This window comes from Medicago sativa, chromosome 1 (genome assembly GCF_051527215.1).
Source record: "Medicago sativa cultivar Bolivia chromosome 1, Bolivia_mono, whole genome shotgun sequence".
NCBI classification, from domain to species: Eukaryota; Viridiplantae; Streptophyta; class Magnoliopsida; order Fabales; family Fabaceae; genus Medicago; species Medicago sativa.
In genome coordinates, this window is record NC_140749.1 from 31050349 (window position 1) to 31068079 (window position 17731).

General features: G+C 34.1%; 3 protein-coding genes and 1 long non-coding RNA gene across 4 annotated transcripts; 1 reads left to right on the forward strand and 3 right to left on the reverse strand.

The window, feature by feature from the left end:
- Window positions 1-1653: 1653 nt before the first annotated feature.
- LOC146954244 (uncharacterized) lies at window positions 1654-3328 on the reverse strand. Its single transcript, XM_085741415.1, has one exon. It carries the CDS (start codon window positions 3313-3315, stop codon window positions 1654-1656), a length of 1662 nt encoding a protein of 553 aa, XP_085597541.1. The 5' UTR covers window positions 3316-3328.
- Window positions 3329-5688: 2360 nt separating this feature from the next.
- Window positions 5689-8590, reverse strand: LOC146954245 (uncharacterized). Its single transcript, XR_015031863.1, has 2 exons — window positions 7836-8590; window positions 5689-5907 (listed from the first exon to the last, which is right to left on the reverse strand). It is a non-coding gene; the product is annotated as an uncharacterized LOC146954245 (long non-coding RNA).
- Window positions 8591-10845: 2255 nt separating this feature from the next.
- Window positions 10846-12800, reverse strand: LOC146954246 (ammonium transporter 1 member 1-like). The gene is made up of 2 exons (XM_085715472.1): window positions 11914-12800; window positions 10846-11783 (listed from the first exon to the last, which is right to left on the reverse strand). The coding sequence occupies exons 1-2, from the start codon at window positions 12743-12745 to the stop codon at window positions 11104-11106; spliced, it is 1512 nt and encodes a 503-aa protein (XP_085571598.1). The 5' UTR covers window positions 12746-12800; the 3' UTR covers window positions 10846-11103.
- A 3578-nt stretch (window positions 12801-16378) lies between these two features.
- Window positions 16379-17461, forward strand: LOC146954247 (uncharacterized). Its single transcript, XM_085744058.1, has 2 exons — window positions 16379-16651; window positions 16700-17461. The coding sequence occupies exons 1-2, from the start codon at window positions 16379-16381 to the stop codon at window positions 17459-17461; spliced, it is 1035 nt and encodes a 344-aa protein (XP_085600184.1).
- Window positions 17462-17731: the final 270 nt, after the last annotated feature.

Consider the following 17731-nt stretch of genomic DNA (forward strand, 5'->3'; position numbering starts at 1 on the left):
TTTGTTAAAAAAATTTAACTTAACAATAGAAAAAAGACTAGTTTGAATATGTATATTCATCATCTTCTTCTTTTATTTCTTTTTCTACTTCTACTTCTTCTTCTTCTTCTTCTTCATAATCCTCCTCCTCCTCAAACTCGTCATATTGTTCTTCTATCTCTAAATCAAGTTGGTCCAAGATAGAGATTGGTACTACTTCTTCTACACCATTAGTGTCAACAATGCATTGTTGAAAATCATCATTTGAAACAAACACAGGCATTTGTTGTTCAGCATCATCCTGGTATACATGAGTTGTTTCAGGTACATTTTTTTTTACCAAAGATTGAATTGTGCTGCGTGCTTTGGTTTTGATGACACCGAGCCAACCTTGTTTCCCTTCAGGAAAGGATGTAAAATACACTTGCTCTGCTTGTTGGGCTAATATAAAAGGATCATAATTGTTATATCTCCTAGATTTTTTTATTTCAACGTTTCCATAGTTATCTATTCTTGTCCCTTGAGAACTAGGATCAAACCAATCACATTGAAATAAAACCACCTTTTTTGATGGGTGACCTGTGTACTGTAACTCAACAATGTCAGTCAAAACCCCATAGTAATTATTTTCCAAAGATTTATATTGCCCTCCTCGAACGAATACATTGCAATTTGTTGTACTCATCCCTTCATTTTGAGATTTTGTCACAAACTTGTATCCATTGATAACATAATTAGGCCACTTGGTGACCGATCAACTTGGGCCCCATGCCAAACTCCTTAAAAGCGCATCATCTATCGCATTTTTGAAATCAAGCACCTAAGCGCGAAAAAGTTTTGTTAATTTCAACCTAAGAAAAAAGGTTAATATACTTTTAACGAATAGAGATTCACATACATATCTTTTAAACCATGCTGGAAATGTCGTGGATACTTGTTTGTCCAAATCTACTTCGTTAAGCTCAGGATCGAGTTCCCGTAACATATTGGAGTACATGCTACATACATAATAAACGGATCAGACTTCAATTTACATATGATAAAGTAGTCATGCTATGTTTTGGATATACTTACGTAATATAAAGCGTCAGCTCGGGACAATTTAAAAGAATATACAAATGTGCCGCTTTCATTTCCTTATCGTTTCTGAAAGAAGTGGTACATTTTCCATAAGGACGACCTCGATAGTTAAAGATTGACAGTGGAGGATTCATAGAAGATTCTCATCCATCATCATTCCGTAGCACTCTTGTTCTCCTTGATAGAATATCCGGGGATGATAATACGAAGCAAATGTTGTCCTCTCCTCAAGTAGGTATTCTTTACACATTGAACCTTCAACATAGGCCTGATTTGTTACCTTTTGTTTTAAAGACCATATGAACCTATTGACAAAAACAAGGTTAAGCTTAGGGAAATGAAAATAAATAAGAAAAGTAACGAGGAGATTGTATATTCTGACCTTTTGAATGGATACATCGATCTATACTGTACGAGACCGCCGACTCTTGCTTCATAAGCTAAATGAATAGGAAGATGTTCCATTGAGTCAAAGAAGCTTGGAGGAAATATTTGTTCTAATTTGCACATAATGATTGGGATGTTTTGCTCTTAGACGCACAATTTATCTTCCATCAATAACGATGAAGTAATTTCTCTAAAGAAGTTGCTGAATTAAGTAAGTGTGTTCAATATAGGTTTAGGCAAGGCTTTGAATGCTAATGGTAGAAGACGTTGCAAGAATACATGGCAATCATGACTCTTCATACCAGATAACTTTGCTTCCTTCAAGTCAACGCATCTACTCAAATTAGAAGCATAACCATCCCGAAGCCTAAGATTTTTAACCCATTCACATATTGCTATTCTTTGTTGTTTGGTTAACGTATATGGTGCCTTTGGTTTTACAATGTTACCATTCTTACCAAGCTGCAGCTCTAGTCCCTTACGCTTACAATGTGCTTCTAAGTCCTTCATAGATTTGTAAGTATCTTTTATCTTACCTTTGGTGTCCATTATTGTGAACAAAATATTAAGAAACACATTTCTCTCTATGTGCATCACATCAAGATTATGTGGAAGAAGATGCGTTTTCCAATATGGTAGTTCCCAAAATATACTACGCTTTGTCCAATTATGCTTAACCCTATAGTCTGAACGATAATGTTCTACAGATTCCTGAACGCTTGGTAAATGTCTAACTTTTTCCCACATTTCTTCACCGCTCAGCCTTCGCGGAGGAAATGACGTCTTAAATCTATCTTTTGTAAATGCAGTCTTATTCCTTCTAAACGGATGATCCTGTGGTAAAAACGGTTTATGACAATCAAACCATGAGGTCTTTTTACTAGTATCAAGGGTAAATGCCTTAGAGCGCTCCATGCAAATTGGGCAAGCTCGTTTTCCCATTGTCATCCATCCACTTAACATCCCATATGCCGGAAAATCATTGATCGTCCACATTACAGCCGCCTTCATCAAAAAATTTTGCTTCAACGACACATCATAAGTCACGACTCCATCCTCCCACAACATTTTCAATTCATCTATCAGGGGGCGCGAATACACGTCAATTCTCCTCGTTGGGTCGAAAGGACCAGGAATTAAAATGGTCAAAAACATAAACTCCCTTCTCATACACATCCATGGTGGCAAATTGTAAGGAGTAATAATGACAGGCCATGAAGAATAACGCCTTCCCGTTTTATCAAATGGAGCAAAGCCATCCGCACACAAACCTAATCTAACATTTCGAGGTTCTTCAGCGAAACAAGGCCATGCTTCATCAAAGTGTTTCCAAGCTTCTGCATCTGATGGATGATACAAAGATCCGTTCTCCCTTGGTTTCTCACGATGCCATCTCATTTCGTGAGCTTTTTGTATCGAGGAATACAAACGTTGTAGTCTCGGAACAAGAGGGAAGTACCACATATGTTTTCGTGGAACTAATTCATCCTTTCCCCGTCTTCTGACATTTGTATATCGTTCCTCTCCGCATATTTTACAACTTTGGAGCACTTCATCCTCCTTATAACACAGCATCCATCCATTTGGGCAACATTCAATCTTCGAACATCCCAAACCTAGCTCATCAATTGATTTCTTCGTTCGGTAAAAGTTTTTAGGCATAGTGTTTCTATCTGGCAATGCATTTCCGATAAATTGCGCCAATGCATTAAAGCAACCCTCGGAAAAACAATATTCTGCTTTTAGACTTAATAATGTTAAAGAAGCTGACAACGTGGAATATTTACTACAACCATCCCACAATGGAGTTTGCGCGGCCTTCAACATTTCAAAGAATCTTTCTGCTTCTTCATTAGGATCTTCTAGCATTGTGTCTCCCTCGTCTTGACCTTCTTGCTCGAGGTAATTACCAATTTTTGGTCCTGCAGCATCCATTACTAATTGCTCATAATTTCCAAATAATTCTCTCTGGCCTCTACTTCCATAATATGAGTGACTTGCAACCACCGGCGGAATTGGGGGACTCGGTTCACCATGGCTCGTCCAATGATAATAATTACTCATAAATCTGATCTTACAGAGATGTAACTTTACCATGTCTGGAATTTGAAATTTCGTACACTTGCATTTCTTACAAGGGCATCTAATACTCCCACCTCCAATGTTATCTTTATCATGTTCCAAAGCAGACTCAATAAATTCAAGAACTCCGATATTAAATTCTTCAGTAACTTCCTGATTAGGATCAGTATGGTTATCCATCCACTTTCTATTATCAAACACTTCCATTGCTGATGCATTATTTACACAGTACTATAATATTAGTCATGGACAGTATATCGCTTGATAATTTAATATTAAGTGTTAAGAACTTATGGCAAACTAAAATTTTGCTTATGTCTCCTTCTTATAAAGACTAATCATGGAAAGGCCAAATAAATTGGTCTCTGTAAAAGTAATCATGAACAGAGTTCCATGTCAAAGAACATAACCTAAAGCATCGTAAGAATACTATGAAGAAAAAAAAACACCAAAGAGTACATGTGGAATACCTCGAGCCCAAGACCAACGGTTCTCCCTAATTACTCATTAAAAATAAAAACAAAAGAGTTTAATTAGAATACACCGACAGTGTAAAGAAATTTTACACTGTCAACCAATTAAAAATTACTCTTTAAGATACATAAGCTTAAGTGTTGAAAAAGGAAAAATCAAATAAAATCTAAACTAATAAATGTCATATCCCACTTTTCTTATTAGCCTAAAACCCCTATGTCCCAGTAAACAAAATCAACGAGAAACAAACCTTGCGTTTAGCTGGTATAGTTGTATGGTGAAAGTTCAAAAATAATTGATAATGGTCAAGTTGTGATAGAGGCTCTGTTCAAACAATTTTGCTCCATGGCACCCGATTTTCATTTTAACCTCTTTTATTCTACAAAATCCTCTATGTGATGTAATTATAATGCTGATTTAAACAATGAAAGTCTGGAATTTAGATTTAAACTTTATGCACATACAATTCTGAGTTGGAAATATAATTTAACTTTTTCAATTTCAGATGCGATAATGAATATGTCAATTTTAGGAATTAATAAAACGTTTTCTTGCTTTGAGATTTGAGGAGGGCAGTAGTGTTCTAAAAGTTGAAAAAAGATTTAATCAAAAATATAAATGAAGAAACATGGATTTGGCATTTATTAGTCTAGATTTTATTTGATTTTTCCTTTCTATAGCAATTAGGCTAATGTGTCTTAATAATGATTTTAATTGGTTGAAGGTGAATTTTTTTTTACACTGTCAGTATTCTAATTAAATTCAAAACAAAAACAAAATTATCTATCCAAAATCTGTTCTCCCTAATTAATAATTAAAAAAATAAAATTAAGCATCCAAATTCCATACACTAGTTTGAAGCAAACAAACAAAAAGAAAAACAAAATTATCTATCCAGAATCTGTTCTACCTAATTACTAATTAAAGAAAATAATTAACCATCCAAATTCCATACACTAATTTGAAGCAAACAACACAAAGAAGGGGATTCAACTGTAAAAGACAGCCAAAAAATCTTCACTAACTAAAACATATAAATCTATAAAAACAACCCAAATCACAAACAAATTGACAAAATCCCAAAAAGAAAAATCAAAACCTTAACAGATAGGCATTCAAATTGTGCATACATAAAAACAGGAGAAGGAGAAAAAGAGTCTGGAACCTGTTTGCAGCAGCCAAGTGAGATGAGCTAAGTGAGCAACAGGCCGAGCGAACTGAAGGATTTAGGAACCTGTTTGCGGCAGCAAAGTAAGATTAGTGATAAGCTGATCGAAGTGAACTGATGAGTGAAGGTTTTGGGAATTAGATTGATGAAGTGAAGATTGGGGGACCTGTTTGGGAGTTAGATTGATGAAGGATGAAAGGATTTTGGTATGAGTGATTGTTGATTGATGGATGAATGAGGAAAAACTTCGAGTTTTGTTATGTATCTGTTTGTTATAATAATAATGAACGATGAACGATGTGAGGGAGAAAGTGGTGTTTTGTTATAATAATAATAATAATAATAATAATAATAATAATAATAATAATAATAATAATAATAATAATAATAATAATAATAATCTATCACAGTATATAATTGGGAGCAAGAATGTTCTATTGTTTGTGTTATTGAAAAGATAAAATAAATTATTATATAACAGTCGCAACAAATTCATAAAGTAAAACAACATAAAACCATCGTCTCAACATTTTAAAATACATCATCTATGAGAACTCATGAGTTCCTCAAAACATAAATCCAGAATACGATAAAATATAAACAGACTCCAGACACCCTAATCAGAGCTCAGCCACTAAGACTCCAAAAGGCATAAACGAAGAAGGAGGATAGGCATCAAGCCATACTCGAGTACTCATGCCGATCAAGCGTCCTCAACCTGCACGTCTACACCACCACTTAGTGATGTAGCGATCAAACAATCATTGGAGGGTAATATTACATTCAACATAAAGATTAAATGAACTTAAGCATATAATTTAGGAATTAAAACATCACATATAGATATACATACTCATTTCCTCAAATACTATCAATTCATACATACTTATTCAATCGTCAAACATGTTAATTCTCCAATCATCAACGCTAGATAAAACAAGTAATCATAATATCGCTTCATCACCAAATCAAGCATATATCATTCACACTTCATTCACCATCACCAAATATCACATGATATACATAGGCATGCACACATCTTCACATAATTCACATAATCAATCATGACTCTCACATAGACTCATGTATATGTTATGTTCTAGACACGACTCTATATGCATGTGGTACCAAGTTTTGAATATCGGAGTTATGTTACCGGTTGATCCCATCATCACTTCGGATACTAAAATATCATATCATCGCTTCAGATGCTAAAACATCTTATCACCACTTTGGATACTTAAATATCCTACATCTCATGAATGGATGAACATATGACTCACCAAATGCATACGTTCATACAAGACATCACTAAAAACTCATCATTATATAATTCACAACATTATATAATATATCATCACACCAACACCTAATTACATCATCAAATCAATACATCTACATCAAACAATTCATCCTCGTCAAAGTAATCATAACATCATATTCATCATGATTATTACACCAACATCACCATTCACATCAATCAAACAACATTGCTTCATTTAGTCAATTTGCGTCTTAGACGATTCACCAATTACACCTAATTAATCAACACTTCCTTCACATATCATTAATCGATTCAACCAATATTCATCACCTAATCATTATCATATAACCAATTATATTTCAACATGGCATAATTCATTATTTCACAAAGTCCGTCTATTTTCCAAAGTTCGTCTATTTTCAAATATTTCATCAAAACCAAGTTACATATTCACATACATCCTTACATGTTATCTCCATGTTTATAATCACAGTAGTGCAAGCATAAACAACATCATTTCACTTGGTAAAAACCCTACTTTGTTCTAGTCCATTTTCATGCTTCAAGTTTCATTCAATTCCGTCTGAAAATCAACATAATCAATTAATTCTCAAGCAAGCATTGGATATCATTCAATAATTCATCAAAACAACAATTTAACATCATCAAAGTAACACATAGGAGCTAGCCACGTCGTCCCCAAGCACCCAGAACACAAAGCAATGAATTCCTTGCTCTGAGCAGGGCGCTTGGCGCCAGACATAGCCAGTCCAAGAGCTGGCTCTTTGGAACTGGGCACCTAGCGCTCCAGTTGCAGCACCAGCGCTACGAAAACTAATCAAATGGTGTTTTCGCCTTCAAATTACCTTCAAAATCACCCTAAAAGTGCTTAGTTGAAACCCCCATACACCCAAAGTGGTTAAAATCATTTCCCAAGACTCAAACACACCATTTAGGCCCTTTTCACAATAACACAAAACAACTTATATTCAATTAATCATAGTTTTCACTTAATTCAACAAAACCTCAACAATAACAACTTAACTCAAGCAAACATGCCTTAAACATAATTCAACAACATAATTTCACTACTTTCACTTACCCAATAACATAGCAAGAAGATTAAACATAATTTCAACATCATTCATCAACAACTTCATGAATTCTATGAAATTAAGCTAAAAACTCAAGTATATCAACTTATTAACATCAACCCTAGGTTCTCATGCAGCAACAACAAGTTTCTAACATTTTTCTTATATTCAAACGACCATCATCAATTGAGCAAGAAATTAACTTAAATTCACAACAAACTCATGAAAACATCAATAACACAGCTAAGCTAAAACCCTATAATTGTTCATAATACAATATGAAGAACATAACATTTTTTCCCCTTACCTCTAACTCCACAAGCTAAGTCTCCTAGCTCCAATCTTCCCCTCTACTTTGATTCTCTTAAGCTTTTCCTTCTGTTCTCCCCTTGAATTCTTCTTGCTTCTCTTCATTTCTCTATTCTCTTTCTAGCCTCCAATTTATAAACTTGACAAATGATTTCACAACCCTAATTTGTGACTACTACTTGTCTTATTTACTCTCATCAATTGGGCTTAGTTCACTTACTCCGATTGGACTTAGTCATTATTCTTACTAACCAATAACATTACTCATTCTAATTCACTTAATATCCTCTTTTACTATTTACCTTTATTCTATTAACTCCACAAAGTTACTACCAACCTCAATAAATATTTATCCACTTCCAAATTACTAAAATGCTCTTTACGCAAAAAAAACCCAAAATACCCTTAATTCCTCTATCTCTAATAAAATCCAATTGACCCAACAATTCAAACACATCAAACAATTAAATAAATAATAAAACAATTAAATAAATAATATCCTAAAAAAATCGGGTCATTACATCTCGCATTTGAGTTATTACTCGCGGCACCCCCTCTTTGCAAGGGAGGTGCTCGTAGCACAACGGGAGACCGATTCAAACAACTGGCAACGTCTCTTAAAACGTTCCTCGCAAATCTCACTCGACGGTTACGATTCCCATGAATCTGTAACTGTCAAACCCCACGTGTGCCCTAACAACCAAACCTGCACCTCCACACTATAAATAGGAGACTCCTAGCAGTTTCCAAAGGTACATTCCCTTTCATACCTTAACACACACACCCACACCCCCCCCCCCCCCCCCACTCCCCCACCCCACCACTTTCTGACTCAATACTGACTTGAGCGATGGAGTGTCTGCAAGTATACACCCTCGTCGTTCCAGTCAACACAAACAACTCGAAACCATCGTAAAACATCGCATCAACATTCACCTTCTGATCATGTAGGTCAATTCCAGACATTGATATTGTTACCGTCACCAATTTTTCATCTATAACAAAGGGATAAGAGATGAATAGTGCTCCAAAAAACCGTTTCTAAAAAAATATTTAGCTTTGAGAACTCTAGTAAAGAGAGAGGAAGAGTTCGTGAGAAGCTTTCATCTATGCTTACCTAGATTAAAACCTTCAAGATCGTAGAAATTAATCCCTCCATAATCCTTATAAGCTGTCATCTTATCCCACTTCAATCAATTGATACTATGACCACCATTTTTTTCTGAGCCTCCGTAAAAAAATTCATTATACAATCTAGAGATTATTCTTCAAAGGGCACAAAATGTAAGGACTACAAACATATTTAACGCTACACTCTATTTCCTCTCCAAAAGAGGTTGGAAGTGGGAAAGCGCACATGCAATAAGGGGGAATAGATTCAGCCATTGATTTTATGAGCACTTCTTGATCGAGAGCTCCAATTTTGAATATTTTTCCATATTCGTTCTAGAAAGGACCTATTTGTTGGGAAATTTACATTCAAAAATTCGTTTGACTTTTAATAGGTATTTATTATCGACTTTAATTTTGATGAAAAATCACCGTTAACAAATGAGGCCTAAACGAGTATCATGCCTACGTAGTAATTGGTGGTGGAAATTTGGTAATTTAAGAAACCTCAACAATTGGTTGCTTTAATTTCCAAATTAATTTCTTGCCATATACTAGTACCCTATCTTCAACTTGCATTGTCTGGCAAATTACCCGAGAAAATTGCACACTCTTTGGCCTTTTCTCATAGAAAAAAATAGAAGACAATATATTTGGAAACAATCATGACCATACAATTCTCTATTATCCCTAAAGTACAAAATAAATTTTATATCCAAACAAAAGTCTTTAATGATTACAGCCAACAAGAGCTTAACCCCTTTGTTAAATCCCAATCACCTTTTCAACTTGCAGTGATTGTACGTAACTCATTTTTTTCATATGCCTACAGATCCTAACATTTAAAACCTAAGATACTGCAAAAAAAATTAGTATAGGTTTAGATTCCCCTTTCTAACTAAAACAAAAATGATTCTAGAAAAATAAAACTTTGAAGTATTTGAAAGTTGTCAAGTACAAATAACTTTTTCCTTCAAAAAAAAAAGTACAAATAACTTTTTGTTTTCAAAAAAGTTGAAAAATATTTTTGATTTTAGAATAATTTTAGATTCGAAGTAATTTGAAGCTTTTTGCTCCAATAATTGAATTTAAGATAAACTTACTGTTACTATTAAAAAACATAAAAAACATAAAATACAAGAAATTCATTTTAAACAAAATCAATATAGTCAAAATCATTTTTTTGACAAATAATTTAGTAGATTTTTTTTTTTTTGACAAAAAATAGTTTAGTAGATAAAAATGTAGAATATGAGATTTAAACCATGACACTGACATGATATAATGTTTCTACTAATTGGATTTTGTTCATCATGATTAGTCAAAATCAGTGCTATCACAATAGAATTTAACATATAATTGATGGGAGTATATTTGTTTAACAAACCATAATTGGACTTAACGAAAGAAATTGATATCTACAAAGTGATGAATCTTGTCTAACATAGGCCTTCATGTGTTAATGTGTGTTTGATTGTGCTACGAGAAAAATTATATCTCGTTACACGTTTGAACTAGCACTAACCTCTTATCATATAATTATCTTAAGAGATGCATGAATTGAAATATTATTTTGATGTTCCAATAAATATAAATTAGAGAAATGTTAACAAGTTTTTTCAAAAACTCAACTCTTATAAATTAGTATTTTACAAAGATTCAACTCTTTTTTCTACCAAGAAAAAAGGACTACTCAAAATATATAAAAAGTCTTTTCAAAACTTAGATTAGATTGAGAATGAGGAACACTTCCTTACAATTTACCTTTCAAAAAAAAAACTTCCTTACAATTTACATCATCATAATCATAAAAAAATGACAAACATATCCATAAAACCAAAAACTCATAACCAATCATAAACATGTGAAGCAAATCTCATCTCATCACAACCAAGACATTTTCCAAGAAGCAATTTTTTACTACCACTTGTCATTTCCAAATCCAACATTATATTAGTCAACAAACAACCACCCACCCAAACTTTCCACATTATCTCCAACGGTTGGATCCTTCCTTACCACAAAGTAATGTACAACCAATCAAATATAAATTACAATGTCCGTACAATTAAAAATACCTTTCTAGATCTAGAAAATAAAAATATAAAAAACTAGTACTAGTGAGAAAAATCCAAAACAAATTTAAATTATTACAATCACAAATCTGTAGTTGGAGTAGGAGTGGAAGAAGAATTATGATCAATTTTCCTCAATTGAGTCCCATTTCTATGTGATCCTTCATCTTCATAAGCATAAGCAAACCCACCATGTCGGGTCAAATCCATACCCGCAAGTTCATCTTCAGTTGAAATCCTCAATAACTTCAATTTATTCAAAACAAAGAAAAGTGGACCCATAGTTGCACTTACCCACCCAATAATAACCAAAATTTGTATCACATGTGCCCCTAATAATTTCCCTCCACCACCCATAAATAACCCATAGGGTCGACCCAGTTTACCCGGGTAAACCTGGTTCACATACTCTTCTTTTGCAAACAAAGCGGTGAATATTATTCCCCACGCGCCACACCCTCCGTGTAATTGTGCTGCTTCTAATGGATCATCGTAACGCACCTTCTCCGCGAGTTTGTTGCACGCGATTAAAACTACTGCTGCTACGAAGCCGCATACTATTGCTGCCCATGGTTCTACAACGGAACACCCGGCGGTTATCGCAGCAAAACCGCCGAGTAATCCGTTGCAGACATCGGTCACGTTCCAGTGACCGGAGAGAATTCTTTTCCCGAAAAGCGTCGTTAGAGCTGCCGTGCAACCTGCTAATGTCGTCGTCACCGCCGTCCTCCCCACCGCACTCCATTGCCCATAATAAGTACCTAGAATTGCATAAAAAGAATAAAATTTAAAAAGGAGAAGAAAAACTAAACATGATTTTTCAACAGCTTTCCATTTAGGTGCATCCAAACAATGAAAGTAGTTAGTACAAAAAGTAAGATAGTTAACTACCTGAATTATAAGGACTGAGAATCTTGGTGAAGGAACCAGGGTTGAAACCATACCAACCAAACCAAAGCATGAAGGTACCAAGAACAACAAGAGAAGCACTATGTCCGCGAAGTGCCACGGCTCGACCAGAATGATCGAACCGTCCAATTCGCGGACCTTCAATAAGTGCTCCCCAAAGACCAGCAATACCACCAACCATATGAACAACACCGGAGCCAGCAAAATCAATGACTCCGGTGCCAAACAAAAGGTCCCCGGTGTTGGTTGCGCTAGCCCAACCATCACCGGACCAAAACCAATGAGAAACCACAGGGTAAACAAACCCTGTGAGAAAAGAAGAATAAATAAGATACGCTACGAACTGAGTTCGTTCCGCTATAGAGCCGCTGGTGATACCAGCGGCTGCTATAGCAAAAGCCCATTGATAGAGAAAATAGCTGTAATCAAAAGCTTCAGTCGGAACATCCTTCAGACCGAAGAAATGTTTTCCAATGAAACCATTTGAAGGTGCTCCAAAAGCAAAGGCAAAACCGAAGAGATAGTAGAAAACGCCACCAGCAGCGGCGTCGAGGACGTTGGTAAGCATGATGTTCATGGTGTTCTTAGCACGAACTGAACCAGCACAAAGCATGGCAAAACCAAGTTGCATAGAGAAAACAAGGTAAGCTGAGAATAGAAGATAGGTGTTGTCAACAGCGAATTGTGTGTCGACGAATCTGTTTGACACTGCTGTGAACTGGGTGCAGATGAAATTTGCAGCGGCTTCGGCGTTGGTGGCGTTGGGGCCGATGAACTGCGCGAGCTGCGAAACAGAGCATTCCGGCAGCGACATGTTTGGTGGGTAGGTGGGTGACGAAGCTGCTTAGAAAGAAAAGCGCGTTTTGTTTAATGATGGACTAGTAATAAGTGTGAATTTATAGAAAGAGAGAGAGAAGTGTGGCAAGTGTTACGATTTGTCCTAGTCTTTTGATTTTTGAGTAGGAGAAGACTTTTCAAAGATTGTCAAGCTTGTTATTATTGAATGTCAAATAGCAATAAAAAAATCTTTGTATCGGTTTCACATTAGATTTTTGTTTTAAAAATTCTTGTATATGTTTTTTGAAATTTGAGTTTTTTTATGCATTATTTTACTTTATCTCTTTAATGAAAACAAATGGTATTACCAGCAACCGTTAGATTGAATGAAAACATTAACCCCATGTTAAAAAACAATTGATGATGTATTAATAGATAAAGATTTTCTAACATTTTTTTCTATTATGGTAAATCTTCACATTTAATTCTTTTTTCTCCCTTTAAATAGGGTTAAGATCGTCCACAATTCACTTATTGCATTTTATTAATCGAAATGTATTCAATACAATTTTTTTTTTTGACAAAGTATTCAATACAATTTAGAAACTAACTGACAATGAGGCTAATTTATGAGCAATATCGTTTGCATGTCTTTGCAAAACTCAAACTTTGAGTTTTCATAATATTGTCTAAAAGAGTTTTACAATTTTTATTATAGTCCCAAATTATGTAGCAACATGTCTGGGGATAAAAATCTATCACCAACTCTTTTAGAATCAAGCTCAAAATTGACGGGTCCCAACAATAGCTCATGAACTCATCCTAAAAATGATAATAGACCACGAGCTTCACCAAGATAAACATCACACATTGGACTAAACCATTCACTTTTGGCTACCATAAAAGTACATGTCTCATCTCTTATACACATATCTATCTCAACTTTATTATACTGTTTAGAAAAGGATGCTCAATATTGCACTTGAATATTCATGCCTCCGGTTTCTTCTATTGTGTATTTTCCACGTTCATAGTTGTAAGACCTGATGTTGGCCGGATTTTGCCAGCTGTCAGCCAATCATACAACATTGTCTTTGCGTGATCGAAAACAAAGGATTGGGCATCAACAACATCATTCCAATTTTTGTCATTCCTTTGTTTCCAAATGCTCCACAAAATTCAACAAAACATGGATTCTTCTTCACCTGTTAGTACTAGTAAAATTTTGAAAATAGTATTTACATTGTCATGTCCTTGATTTATTAGGTTACTAATGATAGCATTTGCATCCTACATACTCCATACATTGTAGCTACTTGAATATACTGCAAGTTTCCTCTTCGTTTGAACTTCACAACACAATTTGATGGGGCAGTTAACCCCTTTATCTTTAAGCCTTAGTCGAGTCGGAAAACAATTTCTACACACACGCCAGATAAAGTTTTTCACTTTTGGGGTCATATTAATTTTCCAGATCACATCCCAGGCTCCTTGCACTTAAAAGTGGATGGTGTCAAGTAGCTTTTGCATGCATAAACGGTATGCACTACCCACATAATACTCCCCATGATCTTCCTTTTCCATATAAGACGATCCTTTTTTTGGAACAAAAATGGTTTTGTACAATTCCTCTGAAGTTTTGATGATAACAAAGTATTAAAGAGCAATTGAATATCCTAATATATGTTCAAGTATGCAGGACCATAGATTAAAATTTAACAAGTTCTGAACATGTATAAAAGCATCAGAAGAACAAGAGAAGCTAAAAGACTTGGTAGAATATCAGAAGAAAGGAAGTCATTCAGAAGCTGAAGATCTGCATCAGACTATGAAGACCATTAGACTTTGAAGGACATAAGACTCTGAGGGATGGATACATTTCATGTTTCATTTTCACTTTAACAAATAAACATAAGATAATATAGGTTAAATATATTCTCACAATTTTCTTTTACAATTTCTGGAAAAAGTTCTAGAATTAAAAATTTAATTTAAAAATTTCAAAATATAGTTTTGATTGTTCTTGAGATATTATTATTTAATGTGTCTTTTTTTAATGTTAAAATATAATATAATATAAATATGCAAATAGGAATAAAATATGCAAATTAAAATATGCCTAAAATAATTGTGAAATGATTATCTTTGTCCTTGAAATATCTGTTGCAAATTATCGTCATCAATATATAAAAATTGTTATAAATATATTATAGTGGATGTCCACCCACTATACTTACCATGCTCTTCTATTTTCCCTATAAATAGGGTACTTTGTAATAGAAACAGAGAAGAGAAAATAATACAACTTCTCTCACTTTTCTCTCTTTCTCTTCATTAATCTATATTTTATAACACGTTATCAGCACGATTGTTTCTAACCGGGAGTTTACACTACTGCTACGTATGTTACCTATACTCATCACTTTAATATCACTACTTAATATTGCTATGTATATCATTTATCTTTATCATCTTAATATTATTATTATCTGCCCCGGTTATAGAAAACTGGCAATTCGTCAAGTGATTTATAACTAGAGTGGCTATTATTGTTATTATTACTTTACTTCTTATTATAGAAAACTGGCAACTCGTCAAGTGATCTATAATAAGTATGGATATTATTATTTAAAGTGGTGGTCTAAAACCCCATATATACTATATTATCACGAAAGATAATTTCGAGTAGTGATACTAACTTTTATATTTAATGGAGGTCTAAAACCCCATATATACTATATTATCACGAAAGACAATTTCGAGTAGTGATACTAACCAAAGTTATGCGATCCTTTCATACCAAAGTCATGTCCTTAATGTGTGAAAACTATATTTTATGTCATGTTTTCAAACTGCTCCACCGCAAGCTATGTGTGTTCTCTGCAACAATCTATACATAGCTGAACTATTTCAAAGGAAAAACTAAGCCATGCATTTAATGCACTATATAGAAAACTTGACAATTGTTTGTTGCAATTTTCTTTTTGACTGGAGCATGCACCATGTGATGTTGCAATTTTCCTTATTGAAAAACTCATGTGTTACTTCTTTTCTTTTGTCCGCGTGAAGTTTTTTTTTAGCATTTGACTGGACTAAAAAAAATGGTATTGCAGACCATTTGAAAAATCATGTCCTAACTTAGATGATATTTAACGCTTAAAATATTTTTCTCATTAATCAACGGTCATGAACAGTGTTTTCAATGGTCATGAACGGTGATTTAACGGCTATGAACAGTGAATTTAACGGTAACAATAACGGTCATTTTTATAAAATTCACTCTATAAATACCTCACCTTCATTCATATTTTTTACATCTCAAAATATTTACCCATACTTACAAAATGGCTAAAATCCTTTTTCTATGCATCACTCTATTTGTGGTTATTGTGTTCTTCTTCTTTTTCACTCATATTGAAGAATTAGGAGAAGATTTTGTACTATTAGCTATAATTTTCGTTTTACCACTATTAGTCTTTGCTTGTATTATTACTTTTTATTTTCGTGGAGGATTAGATTAAAATATTATATTATCATGTTTTGTAATCATTGCTATTAAATAAAATGGTATTTTTTTTCGTCATAATATATATATATATATATATATATATATATATATATATGTGTATATTTAATGATGATTATGCTCTTCTGTATTATAGATTGAATCATGTCGAACCTTGCAAAACTTGATTTTGAGGCTCTTAATATTTCTGGAAATAATTATCTGGCTTGGGCTCTAGATGCCAAAATTCATTTAAATGCCGAAGGGCATGAAGATACAATTAAAGAAGGAAACAAAACAACTGAACAACAAAAGGCTAAGGCCATGATATTCCTTCGTCACCACCTTCATAAGGATCTAAAAAATGAATACCTTACCATAGAAGATCCAAAAGATCTTTGGGACAATTTAAAAGAAAGGTTTGACCATCAGAAAACTGTCATCCTTCCTAATGCTCGTAATGAATGATTATATTTGCGTTTACAGGACTTTAAGTCTGTAATCGAATATAACTCGGCTGTATTTAAGATTACTTCTCTATTAACACTGTGTGGAGAAAAGGTGACTGATGCGCAGATGTTAGAAAAAACATTCTCCACTTTTCATGCATCTAATGTAATCCTGCAGCAACAATACCGTGAAAAGGGTTTTAAAAGGTATTGTGACTTAATATCATGCCTGCTTGTGGCAGAACAAAATAACGAGCTTTTGATGAAAAATCACTCGGCTCGTCCCACTGGTAGTGCTCCATTCCCAGAAGTGAATGTAGCAACACATGATCACTATGGACAAAATCGTGGTCGTGGCCGTGGTCATGGTCGTGGACGTGGACGTGGACGTGGTCGTGGTTATGGAAGGGGACGTGGTTTTGGTTTTAATCGTAATCACAATGGAGATTACAAGAACACATACTCTCACCAAAACAAAAACACATTTTCTCACCAGAAGATGAAAAATGTTGTAAAGAATGATATTGGTCAAAGCAGCAAAAGTAATGAGAGTATTTGCTATCGTTGTGGAGGAAAAGGTCATTGGAGTCGTACCTGTCGTACGCCAAAACATCTTGTTGATCTTTACCAACAATCACTTCAAAATAAGGATAAAAGGGCTGAAACGCACTTTGCATGCGAAAATGATGAAGATGATTATGGTAATATGGAAAGTACCCACTTAGATGCTGCGGATTTCTTTGTTGATCCTGATGAAAAGATTGACCATCTCATTAGAGATGAAAATATCCAGGAATAGAACCCCACCTATAAAATGTTTAAGAGTACCTTTTATTTTCTTATAATAAAAGTGTTGTATGATATGTTTTTATCTAATGATAATAAAAGTTTTACAGTCTTATGTTGTATCTATTTGTTTTATGTTATGTTTTATCTGATAATAATAAATGTTTTTATAGTAATTCTTATATTCATACTTATCTCTTATTTGTTCATTTTTAGATAGAATGAGTATTAACATTAACCCCAATAATGGAGATATGTGTCTCGCTGATAGTGGAACAACTCA